Source organism: Gobio gobio (genome assembly GCF_949357685.1).
Source record: "Gobio gobio genome assembly, chromosome: 1".
In the NCBI taxonomy this organism is placed as follows: Eukaryota; Metazoa; Chordata; class Actinopteri; order Cypriniformes; family Gobionidae; genus Gobio; species Gobio gobio.
This window is the reverse complement of record NC_137097.1, coordinates 34,898,762-34,919,994: the sequence shown is the minus strand read 5'-3', so window position 1 is coordinate 34,919,994 and position 21,233 is coordinate 34,898,762. Positions and strand designations below refer to the sequence as shown.

At 36.2% G+C, this 21,233-nt stretch overlaps 1 protein-coding gene across 3 annotated transcripts; it reads left to right on the top strand.

Moving 5' to 3' along the window:
* Window positions 1-1,448: 1,448 nt before the first annotated feature.
* st6galnac2 (ST6 (alpha-N-acetyl-neuraminyl-2,3-beta-galactosyl-1,3)-N-acetylgalactosaminide alpha-2,6-sialyltransferase 2) lies at window positions 1,449-17,678 on the top strand. Of its 3 annotated transcripts, none has more exons than XM_079833245.1 (9): window positions 1,449-1,664; window positions 1,808-1,954; window positions 9,127-9,344; window positions 9,431-9,593; window positions 13,178-13,316; window positions 13,418-13,521; window positions 16,033-16,116; window positions 16,212-16,308; window positions 16,451-17,678. In XM_079833245.1, exons 1-9 carry the CDS (start codon window positions 1,588-1,590, stop codon window positions 16,616-16,618), a joined length of 1,197 nt encoding a protein of 398 aa, XP_079689371.1. In that variant the 5' UTR covers window positions 1,449-1,587; the 3' UTR covers window positions 16,619-17,678. The 3 variants fall into 3 exon arrangements, with proteins under 3 accessions (XP_079689371.1, XP_079689372.1, XP_079689370.1); XM_079833246.1 differs by having other exon boundaries at window positions 1,530-1,664; window positions 9,130-9,344; XM_079833244.1 differs by lacking the exon at window positions 1,449-1,664 and adding an exon at window positions 10,277-10,333 and having other exon boundaries at window positions 1,730-1,954; window positions 9,130-9,344.
* Window positions 17,679-21,233: the final 3,555 nt, after the last annotated feature.

Genomic DNA, 21,233 nt, shown 5'->3' with positions numbered 1-21,233 from the left:
GCAAAAAAGTACCTGGATGACCTACTGCTTCTGGCGAGATGCTGAAGTGTGCATACGATGGACACTTTACTATCCCATGAGGCCACAGGAGAGGATTTATGAATGGAGGTGAAGTGACTTAACTGATGACCAAAAGTGTGTAAGGCCCTGATCAGACAGAACACATTTTTGCAGCGAGAGGCGCCTATTTTTAATAGATTTCTGTTGGCAGAGAGCGTTATGCGTGCTGCTTATGCACTCCGGGCACCTCACGTTTTAACCGCCTGCTGTGCCTTGCGTTTTAGAAGGAGCGGCTGAAGTTGTAAAAAAATAATCAGGTTTTTTTCTACTGTCCAATCGAATGAATGTAGAAGCGGGCCTTCCGTTGTGTTGACCGTTACTTTGATGAGACTGACAGGACAGCTGATTCGGGGGTTTCCTAGCAACATAAAAAAAAACCCCGCTGCGGACTGCTATTTTCTAAATTGAAAAACGTCGACCAATAAAAGGCAGTGCGCCTCGCGTTTTCGAACCTGAAAGACGCGTTCTGTCTGATCTAAGAGTGTAAGTGTGTTTTTTCTGCACAACATTTTTCTGAATCTTTGATGACTGAATAAGTGCAATTGACCTTTATTCCTCAAGGTGTCAATGTCTGAAACACAATGATGAAGTGACGTTTCACTCATAGTTACCGCAGGCAGAAAACAAAAGAAAAAATACTTGAAATGGCTCAGAGATTTACTGCTGAACGCATTCAAATATTACTGTCACTGTCACTTGATGGCCCTCGCTAGGACAAACGTGTTTAACTGGTGAAACTCCAGCACTGCACTCCAGTGGTTATTCCCCACCCACACGGCACAACATAAATAAATAAAAAAATAACAATACAAAAGGAGTGTCATCGGCCGACTACGGCATATAAGCATAATAAAAACAAGGTAAATTGTCCCCTGACCTCCATCATACCACAGTAACATTAATAAAACTTTAATACATTCACTCGTCCATGAACATGATTTCCGTCGGATTGCTTTCCATCAGCTGTGGAGGTGAAGACGACGAATTCCATGATTCCACAATCATTCACAGCAACATCTTAGTTTTGAATAGGCAACCTTAATAGTGGCGAAAATGATTCAGATTTAATTTTAAAGTTCTAAAGTTTAAAGAATGAACTGTGCAGATCAAACTATTTTACATAGTCTCATTAACTATCACACAGAATTCTCTATGGCATGTCATTGCCACGCTCGTGTCTTGTTTAGTTAATAAATGCATTGTCATGTTGTTTGCATGGTTTCCCCTGTGACCGAGTTTGCGTTATTCATTTGTTCCCATGGTTTCAGATTGAGTTACACACCTCTTGGTCCATCAATCATTCCTTCTGTCTATTTAAGCCATCAGTTCTTTCTGTTGACTGTTTGATGTTGTTAATGGTTTATGTGTGTAGGGGTTTATCAATTTTTATTGGAAGTTATCCAGCATTGTTCATTCTGCGTCATGCATTCTGTCTTTTGGATTTACACTTGCAGCCACCCGTGGCAGTCATTGTATGGACTAGCATTGGGATTAAGATGATTGGAGAACCTGAATTTCACAGTGCAAATGTTTTTTTTTGTGTCATTCACTTCTAATAGTAGATACGCACTGTCACGTGAATTCAGATTAGTTACAGCACAGAGGTAAAATTAAGTTTCCTGTTCGTTTCCCACAAATTCCTTGTGTGTTGTAAAACTGGTTGTACAACAGTTCAGATGCTTCAAATGCAGGTTGGTGGTGTTTAAAAAGCATTCAATATGAAGAGCTTTTCTGCTTGTCCAAACAGGGCAATCTTTCCGTGCATTTATCGCACACGCTGTGGTCGCAACATGGAATTGTGGTTTGTTAGATCTTTTATGGCTTTATGTGTTTGCTTTGTCTGCTGGACTTCGCTGGGACTGATATCATCAAGGGACTGGAGCGCATTTCAGAGGTAAATTACAGACACACTTTTTTTGTCTCGTGCACTAAGAGTGATTTGAAAACATCAGTTTGACATAATTACAATTCTTACTAGTATGGAAGTACGGAAGACATTTTCTATTTCTACCAGATTAACCATTTCATTATAGAAAACTATGCAAAATATGTGACAAAATTGAAATTAAATGATGTAATTTTCACCGTGACAATGCATCATCCCTGTCAATTGGAAAAATTGGTGATTTGACATTCCACTTTCACCTCGAGGCAAGACTGCCGATATTAAAATGAAAAGGCAAACGTGAAAAATAAACTGCAAATACAGTTTTTTACAAAGCTTTTTATTAATACTCATGCAATAATTACACAGTTCAAATTAAAATGTAAAGTTGTAGTTTTTATTTTATTTCCCTTTATTTCACAACTTGTATGCAAATTCTATATTAATGAGTGGGTGGGACTTATTCAAGTCACAAAGTGAGTGCGGAGCGTGTAGCATGCGTACAAGTTATTTAAACTATGGCTGCGTCCGAAACCTGGAAAATGCTGCCTTCGGAGGACACATTTCAAGGCAGGAAGGCACCAAGGCACGTCCGAATCGAATGGTAGTTCCCTTCCTGTCTCCAGAGATACCTTCATCTGATGGATTTTTGAAGGCAGCATATTTGTATCCTTCGCTGCCTTTGATATCCTACAATCCTGTGCGTTCCATTCTGTGACAGTTGAGCTGGAAAAAAAGATGGCGCCCGAAAGTTGCATTTGCTGGTCAGTTTGTGTGATGTCATTTCTAGTGAGAAATTACTAATGTAGTAATTACATATTTGTTTAGTTCACACCAAAGCTCTGTCTATTTTGTTGTAGATCAATTCCAATATCACATTTCTATCAGAAATAGCAAAAATGCAAGTTTATTGGACAGATTTCACCATTGTTACTCATCTCAAATACAATATTATCTCGACATTATAGGCTGTGTCCAAATACCTAGGCAGCTGACTCGTTGCCTCGCTGCCTTATCAGACAATGGCTTGTAAGGCAGTGTTTGTGCATGAAGGCACCTCACGAAACTCTTTCGGATAGACTTTTTAGGCAGTGTAACCATTTAATGATCAAAATAGAGAGAGCTTTGGTGAGAACAAAACAAATATTTAATACTACATTAGTAATTTCTTGCTAGAAATGAATCAGAAGTGGAAAATGATGGTAAAAAAACATACATTTACACACAAACTGACCAGCAAACGCTGACCCGCTCAGCTGTCACAGAATGGAAAGCACAGGATTGTGGGATATCAAAGTGTGTTCACGTACGCTGTGCAGACAGAGCGAGAATGGCAGACAAGCAGCAACAATAACTTGACCTTCCTTCAGAACTGACAACAAGTGGCGTAAACAACGTTCTACAGTTGCCTGCTCATCTGCAATTCGTCTAGTTGCATATTTTGCACACAACGTGCACCCTTCAGTGTGAGTTCTAACACTCCTTCTACGGCCGTCTCATCCTCTGCAGTTCCTACGTGTGACCCGGCGGTCAGGTATTACACACTGATGAGTTTTGCTAGCTAAACAAACCGAAAACTTGCTGCATCTAATTTCGTTTTTTACGTTTGGTATGTTGTACGGTTACTAACTGTACTATAATGTTTTCTCACCGGTGAATGACTGTACGTTTTCTCTGGTCTTCTGGGTTGTTCGTGTTCATGCTTTCAGGAGGCGTGGCTTTGGACAGCGATTCGCAGGATCGTATGCTTTCAGTGCTATCAGGCTAAAGTTAGCATTTACCCAGATCTCCTACAGTACCTTTAATGTCTTAATTAATGATAAAATCTAGTAATCTGTTAGACTGGGTAAACCCAGCCTGATCTGCCAGGGATTTGATTTCGCTTTGCAACCTGTACATTCATTTCTAATGCTTCTGTTACACTTTTGCGGGAACCAATCACAGACTGGCTTATCCACCTGGCACGCTATTGGCGGGTTTAACACGATGACGGATAGAGAAGCGATGGGTCGTTGCCCGTTGATCTCGCCTCTTGTGGTCTGATTGGTTGAAAGACTATCCAAATGCCAATTAATGTCATTTAATTTATGCTCGTTTATCACGCCTCTTGTGCAGTAGAAAATACAGAGCAGACTCCCCAGACCAATGTTCAATCTTAAATTGAGCTTGGTCTGGTGATAGCCAGACAAGTAATCTGTACTATTCAAATACCTTGTTTACTCAAAACCCTATAAGTGTAATTGATTGGTTTAAGTGCAATTTTGTCAAGCAAGACTTCACTCATTTCCTCCACTTCTGCAGTTATCTTTCTCTAGTTGCATTCACTCATTTCCCAAAGTCATCTAGTTAATGATTTAATAAAAAAATATATATTATTTTTTTTATTTATTTTTTTACAATTTTATTGCTAACACGTAGCCTATATCATAAACTTGATTGAAACTTGTGTAAAACTTGGGTTAATATACACTCACCTAAAGGATTATTAGGAACCCCATACTAATACTGTGCTTGACCCCCTTTCGCCTTCAGAACTGCCTTAATTCTACGTGGCATTGATACAACAAGGTGCTGAAAGCATTCTTTAGAAATGTTGGCCCATATTGATAGGATAGCATCTTGCAGTTGATGGAGATTTGTGGGATGCACATCCAGGGCACGAAGCTCCCGTTCCACCACATCCCAAAGATGCTCTATTGGGTTGAGATCTGGTGACTGTGGGGGCCATTTTAATACAGTGAACTCATTGTCATGTTCAAGAAACCAATTTGAAATTATTCGAGCTTTGTGACATGGTGCATTATCCTGCTGGAAGTAGCCATCAGAGGATGGGTACATGGTCGTCATAAAGGGATGGACATGGTCAGAAACAATGCTCAGGTAGGCCGTGGCATTTAAACGATGCCCAATTGGCACTAAGGGGCCTAAAGTGTGCCAAGAAAACATCCCCCACACCATGTTACCACTGTGCAGGCTGGTGGTGGTGTAAAGGCATGATGGATCCATGTTCTCATTCTGTTTATGCCAAATTCTGACTCTACCATCTGAATGTCTCAACAGAAATCGAGACTCATCAGACCAGGCAACATTTTCCCAGTCTTCAACTGTCCAATTTTGGTGAGCTTGTGCAAATTGTAGCCTCTTTTTCCTATTTGTAGTGGAGATGAGTGGTACCCGGTGGGGTCTTCTGCTGTTGTAGCCCATCCGCCTCAAGGTTGTGCGTGTTGTGGCTTCACAAATGCTTTGCTACATACCTCGGTTGTAACGAGTGGTTATTTCAGTCAAAGTTGCTCTTCTATCAGCTTGAATCAGTCGGCCCATTCTCCTCTGACCTCTAGCATCAACAAGGCATTTTCGCCCACAGGACTGCCGCATACTGGATGTTTTTCCCTTTTCACACCATTCTTTGTAAACCCTAGAAATGGTTGTGCGTGAAAATCCCAGTAACTGAGCAGATTGTGAAATACTCAGACCGGCCCGTCTGGCACCAACAACCATGCCACGCTCAAAATTGCTTAAATAACCTTTCTTTCCCATTCCGACATTCAGTTTGGAGTTCAGGAGATTGTCTTGACCAGGACCACACCCCTAAATGCATTGAAGCAACTGCCATGTGATTGGTTGATTAGATAATTGCATTAATAAGAAATTGAACAGGTGTTCCTAATAATCCTTTAGGTGAGTGTATAATCATGCTATATTTTTAACAATATCTTGCAGTTGACCATGCTTGAGTCACAAACAGACTTCAAAAGTCAGCATGCAAAACACAACAATGGTAGATATACTAAGTCAGGAGTAAATATAAAGTAAATGATCAAGTAAGTACTCAGTGCCATAGTTTGCCTCAAGATGCACACCAGTAATGTTTTTTTCCAAGGCACGTTTATAAAAGCAAATGTCCTAATTGAACTAATCCTGGCTTAAGCTAAGCCCTGTCTGTGACACTGGGCCATGATATTCTTGATGCTGTTCTCTGTTTGTTGTTAGGATAAGAAAAAGGGTTAAAAGTTACATTTTGATGCTGTTTTGCCTCAGTGCTCGTCAATGACAAAGTAATTGAGATGGCCAATCAAATCAAAGAAGGCGGGCCTTACTGTTCACAGAAGACGAGTGTGAATGAGATGCTTTAGTTTTAGCAATGAAAGAGTGCATGGTAACTAAGTGTTTACATGACAACGATGTACTAAAAACTGAAAAGTTTGACAACTTTGATGACAACTTTATCAAAATGATCTCTGTTCTCACGGATCAGTGATAGAGACTAAAAATGCTGTATTATTCATGCCAGGCCAGTAGGTGGCAATGTCACTTTGTAAAGAAACACTACGCGCCTATAGACTGAACATGAAATACGCATGCGCATGACGTCACCGATTTCACAAATTCACGTTTTTGTAGTTTACACCGTGATGATAACAGTACCAGTTTCAAAAGTTTGCGTTTTCAGGCCCCCAAAACGCTGTTGTTGTGTAAATGAACTGCCAAAACGCATAAAAAGTTTTCTGTTTTTAGTTGAAAATGGTGTCATGTAAACGGCCCCTAAGTAGCTAAACATTTAGGATAATATTTGACAACTGTTAGAAATGTTCAGCGACCGACAGTAATATCCAGTGATGCAAACTTTTTAATAAAATTTCATCATTTTGAATTGAACATATGCTATCATTTACATGATTTATGTAGCCTACTTCATAACTGAATGTGACGAGACAAGAAACCTTTTATTAGTTTTTTAAAATACAAATAAGAGACAATGTGCATATTTTAAAATATAATATTATTTTCAAACAGTTTTAACTAGTTTTGATCAACCAGCAGCAAGACAAGACTTAATTCTCTGATTAAAATAAGACCAATCTACCCTTTTAGGTAACAGACTTTAAAAAGTTACAACCAGCCTTGAAGAAGAAAATTAGATGACTAACTTTTAAGGCTAGTCTGAGCAGTTTATGCAACCGGCAACAGGAACTTTTACCGTTCTATCCCTTTTAATACTGTTAAATCCCATTTAATCCTTTAATTTAGTTCCCTAAGCCATCAATGGTTATACCTGTAACAGTAGCTTTAACAAATGCCTTTTTTTAAGGCAAGTACAAAGTATAATCAAGAGCTTTAAAGGCCCGTGAAATCCAAGTGAAGTGAAGTTAGACTTCCCATGGCACTTTGAAGTAAAACTGAACAGTCAAACTGAACAGGTTCCGGATGCTTAAATAATAAAGTTAATAAAATACTTCATATTTATCCTATGCAAACAAGGAACGTTAATTATTAATTCATCAATTGCAGTAAACAATGTTACATGTTACAAAAACATTTAGCAAAAAATAAAATGCTTCACATGTTAAGCCACCAGTGTTCAAACCAAATCTACTGCCTTGTTAATGAGTTCACAGGAGTTCAAGCAAATTTTGTGGACACCGTGTGTGTCCATTTTCTCTGTGTTTTATGTAAATTGATTCACAGGCAGCTTTGTTTTTGTGTATTCTGTTCCCAATAATTAACAAAAGGCACATTCATGCCTTTGTGACAGTCTATTTTTTGAAAAACAGACCTTTCTTGTAAAACTTTCCTTGAAGGTCATGGTTATCAGTAAATCTAAACTATCAAAGTTCTGTTGCTTCCTTCTCGAACTGTAACAACTAAAATATGAATTAAAATATAAAATGATACATGCTAAAATGAAATAAATATAGAGTATAACTATATATATAAAATATATATATATAAAAAAAGAAATATATATACAGTATATATATATATATATATATATATATATATATATATATATATATATATATATATATATATATATATATATATATATATATATATATATATATATATATATATATGATAAAACTAAACTGTGACTATCAAAATCATTACTGAAACTAAAACTACTGGAATTGTGTACAGGAAATGTAACAGTAAACTGCATATAAATAAAAAGTGCCTAATATGAAATGTTGACCCAGGACGAGCTACAGGACTGTGAAGCTTTGGGGGTGTTGATGGACTTCATCTACTCCATCTGTGTTTTGATCATCATTCTGAATCAGATACAGACACAGTCTTTGACAAAAACACGATTTTCTCAGCTTTTTCCTCAAAATGGTGCTTTTTTTTTTATAAAACTTACCCATATTCAAGTGTTGACAAAAAAAAGAGTGCATGAAGCTATAATAAAATGGGTTAATTTGTTTAAAAGCAGAGGGTCTATTCTTTCTTTCGACATGTTCAGATCTTCATACAACAAAATATTCTATATGGCTGGCAACTTTTTTCAAAAACGTTGGCAGGGAAAGAATAAATGTCAAACACAGATACACACAGATACGCCTCATGCAAAGTTTCGTTATAACTGCATACCATAGTTCTTACAGATCCTGTTTCCTCATAGTCTTCAAACCACTTTTTGAATGTCTTTGTTACATTGTCATTAAACTATGTGACTGTGATTTTGTTAAATCAACTGATCACTTCTTTTAGAATCAAGCATTTTCACACCACAGGGGCCCATTTTTCATAATCTCATCTGGGACTAATCGTCCCTGAACTTTTCAATGAGTTGTTGCTGAGGACTATAGTTATCATATACAAATATTATACTGTAATATAAGAACCGTAGTAATGATTGCTACACCATGATTTGATATTTATTTTGAATAAATTTGATTTTTCCTTTGATGGAAAGGTGTTGACACAGATACGCCTCATGCCAAGTTAATTTTTTAAATTGCATACCATAGTTATTACACACTCTTTCCTCATAGCCTCACAACCACATCGAAATTACCTTTTTGAATGTCTTTGTTACATTGTCATTAAACTATGTGACTGGTTTTGTTAAATCAACTGATCACTTTTTACAGTGATTTCATAGCATTTCAGGAAGGTCATTGTTTTGGTAAGGCAAATTCGAGATGATATCCTCAGCAAATTTCAATAGTCGACAATGTGGATTTAAACCATTCATTTAATTTCTACTGTTCTTCTAAATGTGCTGAAATGCAATGAAACTCTGTGTCATATCCCATTAACATTTGAAGGGGAAACTTTGAGGTAAGGGTTAATATGCGGGGATGTGTTGTGTAAGGGTTAATGGGGTAAAACGTTGCATATTAATTCATATCCTCTTCCCTCTTGTTAAAGAAAGACTTTCTTTTATGTTTGCCCAGCAGGGATACAGAAGTAAGCTGGATTGTAAGCGATACAGCTGAAGAGGAGGTGCCAGCCTGCTCTTTGAGATATATCATAAAGAAGGACGACAGTCTGAGAAAAATTTTTAGCTTCTTAGTGCCTGTTCTGCAGTGGCACGATTCTTTTATTTATTCACATTGGCACAAGCTCCAGAACGAACCGTTGCCTTACGGCTGGAAGGACCAGCCTATCGATGGTAAACCCTCACTACAGTCACTGTGAAGCAACACCAGCACAAACAAGGAAACAAAACAAAATCATAAAGGCACCTTTGTTTTCCAGAAATTGGCAGGACTCTTTCTTTGCTTTCACATCCTGGCAACAGTCGTCTGTTTGAGCGGAAAACGCCAGATGCATGTGTGCGTTGCGCCGTGGTGGGGAATGGAGGAATCCTCAAAGGATCCCGGCAGGGGAAAGTCATAGACAGTCACGATTATGTTTTCAGGTTTGTGCGCTCTATCAGAAAATCACATGAGCTGCCTTTTTCACAAATGAACATTTAAGATGAAGTGTGTAATCTGCAGCCCAGTTTACACTCACCTAAAGGATTATTAGGAACACCATACTAATACTGTGCTTGACCCCCTTTCGCCTTCAGAACTGCCTTAATTCTACGTGGCATTGATTCAACAAGGTGCTGAAAGCATTCTTTAGAAATGTTGGCCCATATTGATAGGATAGCATTTTGCAGTTGATGGAGATTTGTGGGATGCACATCCAGGGCACGAAGCTCCCGTTCCACCACATCCCAAAGATGCTCTATTGGGTTGAGATCTGGTGACTGTGGGGGCCATTTTAGTACATTGAACTCATTGTCATGTTCAAGAAACCAATTTGAAATTATTCGAGCTTTGTGACATGGTGCATTATCCTGCTGGAAGTAGCCATCAGAGGATGGGTACATGGTGGTCATAAAGGGATGGACATGGTCAGAAACAATGCTCAGGTAGGCCGTGGCATTTAAACGATGCCCAATTGGCACTAGGGGCCTAAAGTGTGCCAAGAAAACATCCCCCACACCATTACACCACCACCACCAGCCTGCACAGTGGTAACAAGGCATGATGGATCCATGTTCTCATTCTGTTTACGCCAAATTCTGACTCTACCATCTGAATGTCTCAACAGAAATCGACACTCATCAGACCAGGCAACATTTTTCCAGTCTTCAACTGTCCAATTTTGGTGAGCTCGTGAAAATTGTAGCCTCTTTTTCCTATTTGTAGTGGAGATGAGTGGTACCTGGTGGGGTTTTCTGCTGTTGTAGCCCATCCGCCTCAAGGTTGTGCGTGTTGTGGCTTCACAAATGCTTTGCTGCATACCTTGGTTGTAACGAGTGGTTATTTCAGTCAAAGTTGCTCTTCTATCAGCTTGAATCAGTCGGCCCATTCTCCTCTGACCTCTAGCATCAACAAGGCATTTTCGCCCACAGGACTGCCGCATACTGGATGTTTTTCCCTTTTCACACCATTCTTTGTAAACCCTAGAAATGGTTGTGCGTGAAAATCCCAGTAACTGAGCAGATTGTGAAATACTCAGACCGGCCCGTCTGGCACCAACAACCATGCCACGCTCAAAATTGCTTAAATCACCTTTCTTTCCCATTCTGACATTCAGTTTGGAGTTCAGGAGATTGTCTTGACCAGGACCACACCCCTAAATGCATTGAAGCAACTGCCATGTGATTGGTTGGTTAGATAATTGCATTAATAAGAAATTGAACAGGTGTTCCTAATAATCCTTTAGGTGAGTGTATATGTGCACACAGTAACATTTCCAGACTCAGAAATAAAAGGGTTTCTGCAGCAATGCCATAGAAGAACCTTATTTGGTTATTTAAAGAATCTTTCAGTAAAGAGTTCTTACAAAGAACCATTTATTCTTAGTGTAAAGAACATTTTAATAATCCTTTTCCACTATAAAGAATATTTTGTGGAATGGAAAGGTTCCATGGATGTTAACGGTTCTTCGTGGAATCCAATAAGAACCTTTTTTTTATATAAGAATAAATAATGTTTAAAAAACACAATGTTTAAAACCATATATGTCATACAGTGTTGGGTAATGCATTACTAATTAATTACTTTTCCCTTGAAAAAGTAAAGTAAGGGATTATAATGAGATATAATCTTTCTGTAATTTTCAGTTACTTCTAATTTAATTGCATTAAATATTGTATAGACCAATTCTACATAAAACAATAGTGGGTTAGGGTTAGTTAGTTAATGCCTAATGATAAAATGCATGTTTTAATGCAACTAATTTTGTTATTGTGTTTGTTTTAGGTGGGTTTGCGCGTCCTTTGTTTCCCATGTTAGAGTTTCCTTGGTTTTTTAAATTAAGTTTGTACACCTTACTCGTTTCTTTGATTCAGCTCCAGCCTTTTGTATATATATATATATATTGTGCTTGTTTTCAGACGTTCTTTATTTGTTTTTCGTCTAAGTTGGGTTCTGTCCCTGTTTTTGAGAGAGTTTCCTAAGTGTTTTTGTTACATACTGCAGGCTAATAGATCCAGCTTTATTTTTGCTTCCTGCAGTTCAACCAGCAGTGAAAGAGCTTAAAAGGCGGTTGATGTGGGATTTAGAAAGTAATTAATAGGTAATGAAATACTTTAGAAAGTAATTAGGACAGTTATCTAGTAGATATTAATTAGTAGCCAAATAAATAGCAGTTTTATTTTACTTGGAGTGTGTCACCTCATGGGGGCAGACATGTTGAGATCACATGACCAACCACATCATCTCTCTAAACCAATCAGTGACAGACAGTGAACAGAGCCTTTCTATAATGCCATCAGTCTGTGATGCATCAATGCTCATAGATGTAGAATTGAAAGGTAATTATTTTATTAAAATATGTTTTATATATTTATATATTATTTAAAAAGTTTCAGCTAACATTCCTAGAATACACTGAATAATTGTTATTATGTTAGATGATTGATTCAGATCTCAGTGTAATTAATACGTTTTAAATGTAACGATGAACAATATAACAGTTTATTTTATCATTTTACTAATTGCTTGTCTTTTGTTGTTATTTTATTAGTTTTTTCTTGCACAATAATAAGTTATTATTTGCTTGATGCTATTGTTTTGATATAATATTTATACAATATAAAAATAAGTAAAAGCAATTTCCATTATTGTTAGAAATCCTTATTAGGTGCATGGCACCAGATGTGGACAGATAAATAAACAAAAATGAGCATAAAATAAGTGAATAATTAAATGAATTTAACAGTACAGTATTGTGAAGAGTAGGATAAAAACATAATACTGTAAAAAAAAATATTTTCCAAATAACATTCTGACATCAGTATTTTTTTCCCCTTCACAGTATAATTGTATCTTTATTAGGGCTGTCAAAAGATTAATCGCGATTAATCGCATCCAAAATAAAAGTTTGTGTTTACATAATATATGTGTGTGTACTCTGTTAATTATTATTTATATATAAATACACACACAAGCATGTATATATTTAAGAAAGAAATGTTATTTTTATATATAAAACATTTATATTTATATATATTATAGATTATATAAATGTATTTACAGTATATACATGCAAATATTTCTTAAATATATACATGAATGTGTGTGTGTTTATATATAAATAATAATTAACAGAGTACACACACATATATTATGTAAACACAAACTTTTATTTTGGATGCGATTAATCTTTTGACAGCCCTAATAAAGATACAAACTTTATACTATAGATGCCTTTTTAAATTTTAGGATGGGCTCCCTCACAGGAAAATAATCATATTTGGGGGTCCATGGCATCTAAAAGATTAAAAGCCCCTGATCTAGCATACACTAAACCAATTATCAGAACAAAATATCATGGAATATGATATCAAATGAGGATTTTTGAGGGCATTTTTGTCACTTTCAGAGGCCTTTTCCCCTGAGCCCTTGTTCATTTCTGACTCTGTTGTCTTTAAATTAGGCCTATTAGTTACCACCTATTAGTTACCACAATCATGATGCTAATAATAATTCTAATTCTTTTTAGGGTTAATGGGGCAGTATTCAAAAGTTTTGAAGATGATGTTGGGACAAAGACGTCTTTCTACGGCTTCACCACCAACACCCTCGAGAACTCCTTGGCTGCTTATTACGAAGATGGCTTCAAAGAGGTGCCACGTGACCCGGTAACCGTTTACAATTTAGGAATTATTATAAATCGAAACGTTGCCCTTTGCTGGTGAATTTAAGTGCTAAATGGCTAAAGTCTTATATGTTATTACCACAGGGCATTGGATATATTTTTATACCTGCGCAAACTCGAGACTACACTATGTTGGCCGCTGCCATCCTGCGTGTGCCTGTACCCTCCAGACCTGATAAAGGTGACAGGTAGGTGTAACAATACGATTCCTACACGATGATATTTACTGACGTCTTAGTTTATTTTAGCAGGAACCTTGCAGCGCACAAAATGAGCAGCAGATGGTGCATTACTCCTACAATTTGGGCTGGGTAGAATTCACAAGGAACTGGCTTAATAATGACCTTGACACAAGTTGATTAAAATTTGTGTGCAAAATGTTCTGAAAACACTTGATTTTGGTATTTTGTTTCAAATTTAAATACAATGATGAAGTGGCTTATTTAAGTATGGCATCCAAATAATTTTGTTCAAGATGACAGACACTAATCATATGCTGTAAAAGATGACAAGTGTCAGGATGGGGCAAATTTCATATTATTATTATTATTATATTATGACAAATGCCACTTTCAGTTAATGAATTTGAGTTGAATTGGCCACATGCCCAACATAGAATGGATTTTAACCTCGTTGGTGCCACTGTCCTAGCCTCGTACAAGGACATTATATTTTAGTGAATTTCTATGACACCATACTGTCACAGTTTTAAGTCTGGATGTCCTGTAAAGAGCCCGCTCAGGGCTTTTTAGAGGCAACATTTGTTTTGAGGTTTCACCAGGACAACAACAACTCCTTGGTCTTTAAAAATGACTGAATGGTCAAATTTAGCACTCTTAAGGAAATATATTTTATAATTATCATTTAAATCTGACTCATTTTCAAGTTGTTTGTTATAAATCAACATCTCAGGAATATTTTATTGGGTTTCTAATCAAAATATGACTGTTCTGTTTCTGTTGAATAGGGAAAGAAATAACATATCAATGTTCCTATAAAATATTAGATATTATTATGAAACTGTTACCAATTATTACTCCCATTATTACACTTTTTTTTCATTACATGTTGCTCCAAGAACACATTAATATGCAATTTCGATACAGTGTATATATACATTGCATTGAACGGGAAAACCCATGTATGGCCATTTTACGCATGCATAAAGTAAAATGGTTTATCAATCTTTCTTAACATCATCTTTAAACATGTCATTTTATTTTTTTAAACAACTGAGTCCCGGTGTCCACTTACGAGGACATACCATTACATATGAATGGAATATAACCCCCCCCCCCCCCCCCCCCCCCCCCCCCAAAAAAAAAAAAATCTATTTGTTTTTTATGCTCTAAACCAGCGGTTCTCAAACCGGTCCTGGAGTACCACCAGCCCTGCACATTTTGTATGTCTCCCTCATCTATCACGCCTGATTCAACTCATGAGCTCATTAGTAGAGACTGCAACACCTGAAAAATGAGCAGGGCTGGTGGTACTCCAGGACAAGTTTGAGAACCACTGCTCTAAACAATTGTAATGACATAAAAAAAATAAAAATAAATAAATAAATAAAATTCAAAAGACTTTGTTTTCCTGGGTTACTGGAATGACAGGAAGAGAAATGTACAATTCAAAGAAATTTTACTTTCTTAAATTTAAAGAAATGTAAGAACTTAACATACAACATACAATACTAAAAAATTACCTTAATTAAGTAATTATGGCTATTCGTTCCCTGATGTTTATAATAAAAATAACAACATTCTCTGGTCAGACACATTTCTCTGTTCAATAACATTGACCAAAACTGATTACTGATAATTATTTAAAGTATTGAGCTAACCACATACAGTATATGTATTAATAATAGATAATCAAAACATCTATACTTCATTAATTCTTTGAGGGTTTTTTGTACTGAATATGTAAGATGGCTGTTACTAATATATTTTTTTAATATATACATTTTTAATTTACTTTTGTTGTTGAAATGAAAGGTAATAAATGGCCAAAATGTACCTGAATTCATCTTATATGATGAACATACACCGATCAGGCGTAACATTATGACAGGTGAAGTGAATAACACTTATCTCCTCATCACAACACCAGGTAGTGGGTGGGATATATTAGGCAGCAAACAATTTGTCCTCAAAGTGTTAGAAGCAGGAAAAATGTGCAAGCGTAAGGATTTGAGCGAGTTTGACAAGGGCCAAATTGTGATGGCTAGACGACTGGGACAGAGCATCCCCAAAACAACACAGATGCTCAATCCAATTGAGCATCTGTGGGATGTGCCGAACAAACAAGTCCGATCCATGGAGGCCCCACCTCGCAACTTACAGGACTTAAAGGATCTGCTGCTAACATTTTGGTGTCAGATACCACAGCACACCTTCAGGGGTCTAGCGGAGTCCAAAAGGGGGACCAACACACATAATGTTATGCCTGATTGGTGTACAGTATATTGTTCATATTTAAAATAGCTTATGTGAGTTTTATATGACAATACCTTTGTTCATACAGAACAAGGAAATATCTTTTATTCAGTTTTTTATTTTGCTTCTTTAAATTTAAACTATTATTTTGAATTCTGCTACTTTATTTGAATTGCACTGGATTGAAATTCTAAAAGGCAGTCTGCTTCTAGATTTGCTATTTTAACGTTTCTTTAACTTCAGTTTATTTGGTTAATAAAACAGGCCCTCAACATTTTTTGGATATTATCCTGAAAATCATCAGTTCAAGATGATCCATCCAACCTTCATTCAATATGTGACTCAAAGGTGAACGTATTTTCCAATGCATTAATCTACACACATCATTTGGTCACATTTCTTTCTCTCCCTCAATGTAATGTCATTGTATTTTTGATGAACAGGTTTCTGAAATCCCCACAGCTGGATGATTACAGAGATGTGTACATGCCCAGCACGGGTGCTCTAATGCTGCTGACTGCTTTACACACATGTGACCAGGTAAACACACCTCCTGCGTTTTTAATCATTAAAACAGCCATTTAAATTCTAAAATGCTATTTTTATGGGATTTTTATTGTTAGAGTGAACCCAAAATCTTTTGGTACAGGTGTTGCTAAATAGATGTTGGCTTTTCTCTCAGGTCTCTGCGTATGGCTTCATCACAGATAATTACAATAACTTCTCAGACCATTACTATGACAAGGTCATGAAGCCTCTGACCTTCTATGCCAACCATGACATGAAGATGGAGGGACAACTGTGGAAGCAGCTGCACTCTCATAAAGTCTTGTGGCTATATCAAAGATAAGTAAGAAAATGATGTCACTTCAGTGAATCTTTGGACATGGGAAAAACAGGTTACAGGACTGCAAAAATGAAATTGCCAAATAAGTATTTTGGATTAATCAGTTAAAAATGTCAGATTAATTAAAAAATTCACAGACGTTTTGTTGCGCCCTGCTTCTCATGCAAAATTTGTTTTTAACAAGCCAAATAAATAATTTAAATCAAAGAGTTTTGATGATTTCCAACCTGGTTTCCCATCACAAATTAAGCATAGAGACTGTACGTGTGAAAATACTTAATGAAATTCAAATGAATACATGATTCGGACAAAATATCAGTGCTGTATCAGCATGCACTCGAGACCACAGTTAATTCCTAGACAGACTGGAAAACTGATACTGACATGGTTTAGGTCATATACAGAAGGAAGTTGTTCCTGTGAGAACATAGGCAGCTTTAAATGGACCTCTATGATGTTGCGTCCCCCAGGGTTCAGTCTTTGGACCTCTCCTCTTCAGTCTGTATAACGTGTAAAATGTGTTTTAAAATGTAAAAGTTTATATAGAAGAGAACATAGGCAGCTTTAAATGGACCTCTGTGATGTGACGTCCCCCAGGGTTCAGTCCTTGGACCTCTCCTCTTCAGTTTGTATGATGTGTAAAATGTGTTTTAAAATGTAAACATTTATATAGAAGAGAACATAGGCAGCTTTAAATGGACCTCTGTGACGTGACGTCCCCCAGGGTTCAGTCCTTGGACCTCTCATCTTCAGTCTGTATAATGTGTAAAATGTTTTTAAAATGTAAAAGTTTATATAGAAGAGGCACCTTTAAATGGACCTCTGTGACGTGGCGTCCCCCAGGGTTCAGTCCTTGGACCTCTCGTCTTCAGTCTGTATAATGTGTAAAATGTTTTTAAAATATAAAAATGTATATTGAAGAGAACATAGGCACCTTTAAATGGACCTCTGTGACGTGGACCTCTCCTCTTCAGTCTGTATAATGTGTAAAAGGTGTGTGTGTGTGTGTGTGTGTGTGTGTTTTTAAAAATATATATAATTAAAAAATGTATATTGTCATGCCAAATATTTATTAGACAAACCATTCATCATTGGTACTGTATAGCATTCATGGACATCAGGGGTGACATCAGTTCAATGCATGAACTGATGAAATGTAAATTGCTTTGGATAAAAGCATCTGCCAAATGCATAAACAATTGAGAATTAATTCAGAATACAGGCTGGTTTCTAACAGTCTGCTTCTACTATGGAAATAAACCCTATTCATGCCAACCCTTCATTCCTTTGGGGTAGATCAATGAATGGACCACAGTAATTTTTTATCACTAGATAATTAATATATATATATATATATATATATATATATATATATATATATATATATATATATATATATATATATATATATATATATATAAACAAAATCACAATCTGCTCGGAGACGGAGACGTACAATTGAAAACCCAAACGCAGTATTTATTGGAAAAGTAGCTAATCCAGAATCTGAAATCTCAGTGACCCGTCAAACCGGTTCACTAATCGGACTGAATCGAACTTTAGTTCCGGTTTGATGACGCAAAAAGCAGCAAAAAAAAGTAGCATGTCCGACTAAAAAAGAACGATGTCATCTATCTTTTGAAGAGATAGCTAAAATTGAACAGAATTTCCTGGTTGAAGACAAGAGTATTTACGACCCAAAATGTAGTAATACGTCTATAAGAAACATGTTTGAGTTAAGGAAACGAATCATCCCAAGGGGAAAATTCTTTTGGAATTCTTTAATAGATAAGATCAATTTGAAAAAAGCATGGTTACTACCTTATACATTTTGTGTACCAAATAAAGTTTTATATTATATAATTACATTTAATTTTTTTGCATAATATTTACCCAACCAACGAGATTACATCTAAATTTGGTAATGTTCATTTGAATAAGTAATATGTAATCTAATTCCAGTATTGAGTCAATTGATCATCTTTTCTTCAAGTGCCCCCTTATCAAAGAATTCTGGTCTGATTTGTCAAAATTAATTGCTTCAAATTCCAGTTTTGTCATTGATTTAACCATCTGTGAGATAATTTGTAATGTTACTCATTGTAATCATAGCATAGATTAGGCCTATAGGAAATGTATCTTACTGGCAAAATATACTATTCATAAATGTATTTTCATCATCAATACCCAAATTTAATAATTACCTTTGTGACTTGAACAACTTAATTAGGACACTAAAAGAAGTTAACAAAAAAAGTGTCAAACTTGTGGAATTATACAATGATTTGTTAAAAATGGTGTAATTTGACTCCTTGCCTCTTTATATATATATATATATATATATATATATATATATATATATATATATATATATATATATATATATATATATATATATATATATAGCCTATATATATATATATATATATATATATATATATATATATATATATATATATATATATATATATATATATATATATATATATATATAGCTATATATATATAGGCTATATTTCCTTTCCGACTACTGTTCTCCTATTATAACTTTAAACTGTCATCCAATGATTGCTTGTAAAGTTAATTTAAATGTTGTCTATATCTGCAAAAAAAATGTAATTAACCGAAGGAGCCGGTTCAACCAGCTGCCGAGGTATGCCGACGATTACCGAGTTGGCGACGCAAGTCTGAGGCACACTGGAAATATGCTTATGACTAGGCTGTTATTAAATACATTTTATTAAAACCTGCAAAAACTTTTCTGTCGAGGGATTAAAATAAATTAAATTTAAATTATTAAATTATATTGTGCATGCAGATTATACTTTAAATCAACGAGTTTATAAGGACAATAAACAAGGAGTTAAGACTGGTTTAGCCTACTCGTTACTTAAGGCCTAGTACTTTAGACATGAAGAAAATATCCGCGTTTGTTGATCAGTGCCTGTAATGTTTGCAGTTGCGCAAATTTCAGTCGACAAACGAATCAACTGTGAAAACAACGCCATTAACTTACGTGAATGAAAGGCAATAGCCTAAGCAAAATGCACTCACGCACATAACCTAAATCGGTTGTTTCAATATGCATTGACACAGATTATTTTATTAGAATGTTTCCTTGATATAACATGAGAAATGTATAAAAAGCATAAAAGAAATGCATAGTGACATCGTTGCATGATGACGTCCGGAACCTATGAATCGGCTTTTTGAACCGGTTCATTGAGCCGAGCTGTCAGAAAAGAACCGGTTCGCGGAAATGATTCGGACTTTGCATCACTATCAGACACAAGAACACAATCCAAACAATAATAGAATTCAGGGCTGACGCAAATAGAGAAATCCAAATTAACAGGCAAAGAATCAAAAAACCTAAACACATGAAAACCAGGATATAAAGGCTCAGAAATGCAGTTAAGACATGTAAGACTTATACCAGGCTTATAAAGGGTGAGCTAACAAGGTGGGTGCTGAGTCCGGGCAAAGGATTGTGGGGAATGAAGTTCATGACAGAGAGGCACTAGTCTGGGATGGAGTGCCCTCTGGTGGCTATCAAGGGCACTCCAGCTGGTGATCGTGACAATAGCCCCACGTTTCCAATAAGACAAAACCATCCTGACATTTGACAAGATAACCCTTGCAGCCCAATGACTAAAGTTTTGCAATATACAGTAAAGTATTTCTGAATGATTTCTGAAGGATCATGTGACACCGAAGACTGAAAATTGAGCTTTGCCATAACAGGAATAAATAACATTTTATAATATATTCAAATAGAAAAAAGTTACTTAAATTGTAATAATATTTCACAATAATACTGTTTAAAATCTTAATTATTCCAAACTTTTGGCCTGCCAAATATGCCACTATAATGGCCTCTCAAATCTGTTCTCTCACTCAAATCTCTGTACTTGATGGCACATTATTATGTTTTCAAAATATACGTTGCTTTGTGCAGTGAACCTGTTCATTTATCTTACTCTATAAAAACTATTTTTTGCTTCAGTGTGCTGGTTTCACCCTGTTTTAGCTTGTGATCACTGTGATAGTGACATTAACTGCTCTATTTAAACATGCCCCAGGTGTGCAACATCTGTTTGTGGGATATCCGGAAGGTGATAGCAGCCCCTGATCCTTTGATCACCGCTCGCCCTTATCTTTGTGAAAGCAGGTGAAGGGATGCAGAACCACAAGGCTTGTTCTTCAGTTTTCACCTGCTTCTCCACAGCGCACAGTCTCATTCAGACACTTGTCAGAGCCATATTCACTATCCTGTTCCAGATGACTTCATTACAGGAAGCACTTTGATCTGTGGCTGAAAAAAAGAGACTTCTAAATCACAGTGTGTGCACATGCAAGTTCAAGCATATAAATGAGTCCAAGGATGGTTTAAATTGTTTAGACACTTTCTTGATAGCATGTCCTCAGTACATTGAACAAAACAAACCCCATTAGTTTTAACTGCACAACAACATGCAACAAATGACTGCCATTAGGGATGAATAAAAGGAAATAAAAATCACAATTGAGTTCTCCCTATAACTTCTTTCTCCCAGAGACAGATATTTAAAGGCATGGATAGTTCACCCAATAATGACAATTTTTGACTTCCATAGTA

Bases quoted from the DNA above. Each gene is read 5' to 3' on its own strand.
- st6galnac2 (XM_079833244.1), top strand. From the start codon at position 1,779: ATGAAGAGCTTTTCTGCTTGTCCAAACAGGGCAATCTTTCCGTGCATT. The intron at 1,955-9,129 runs GTAAATTACAGA...TTTGCCCAGCAG, and splicing joins GACTGGAGCGCATTTCAGAG to GGATACAGAAGTAAGCTGGA. The intron at 10,334-13,177 runs GTGAGCTCGTGA...AATTCTTTTTAG, and splicing joins TCTTCAACTGTCCAATTTTG to GGTTAATGGGGCAGTATTCA.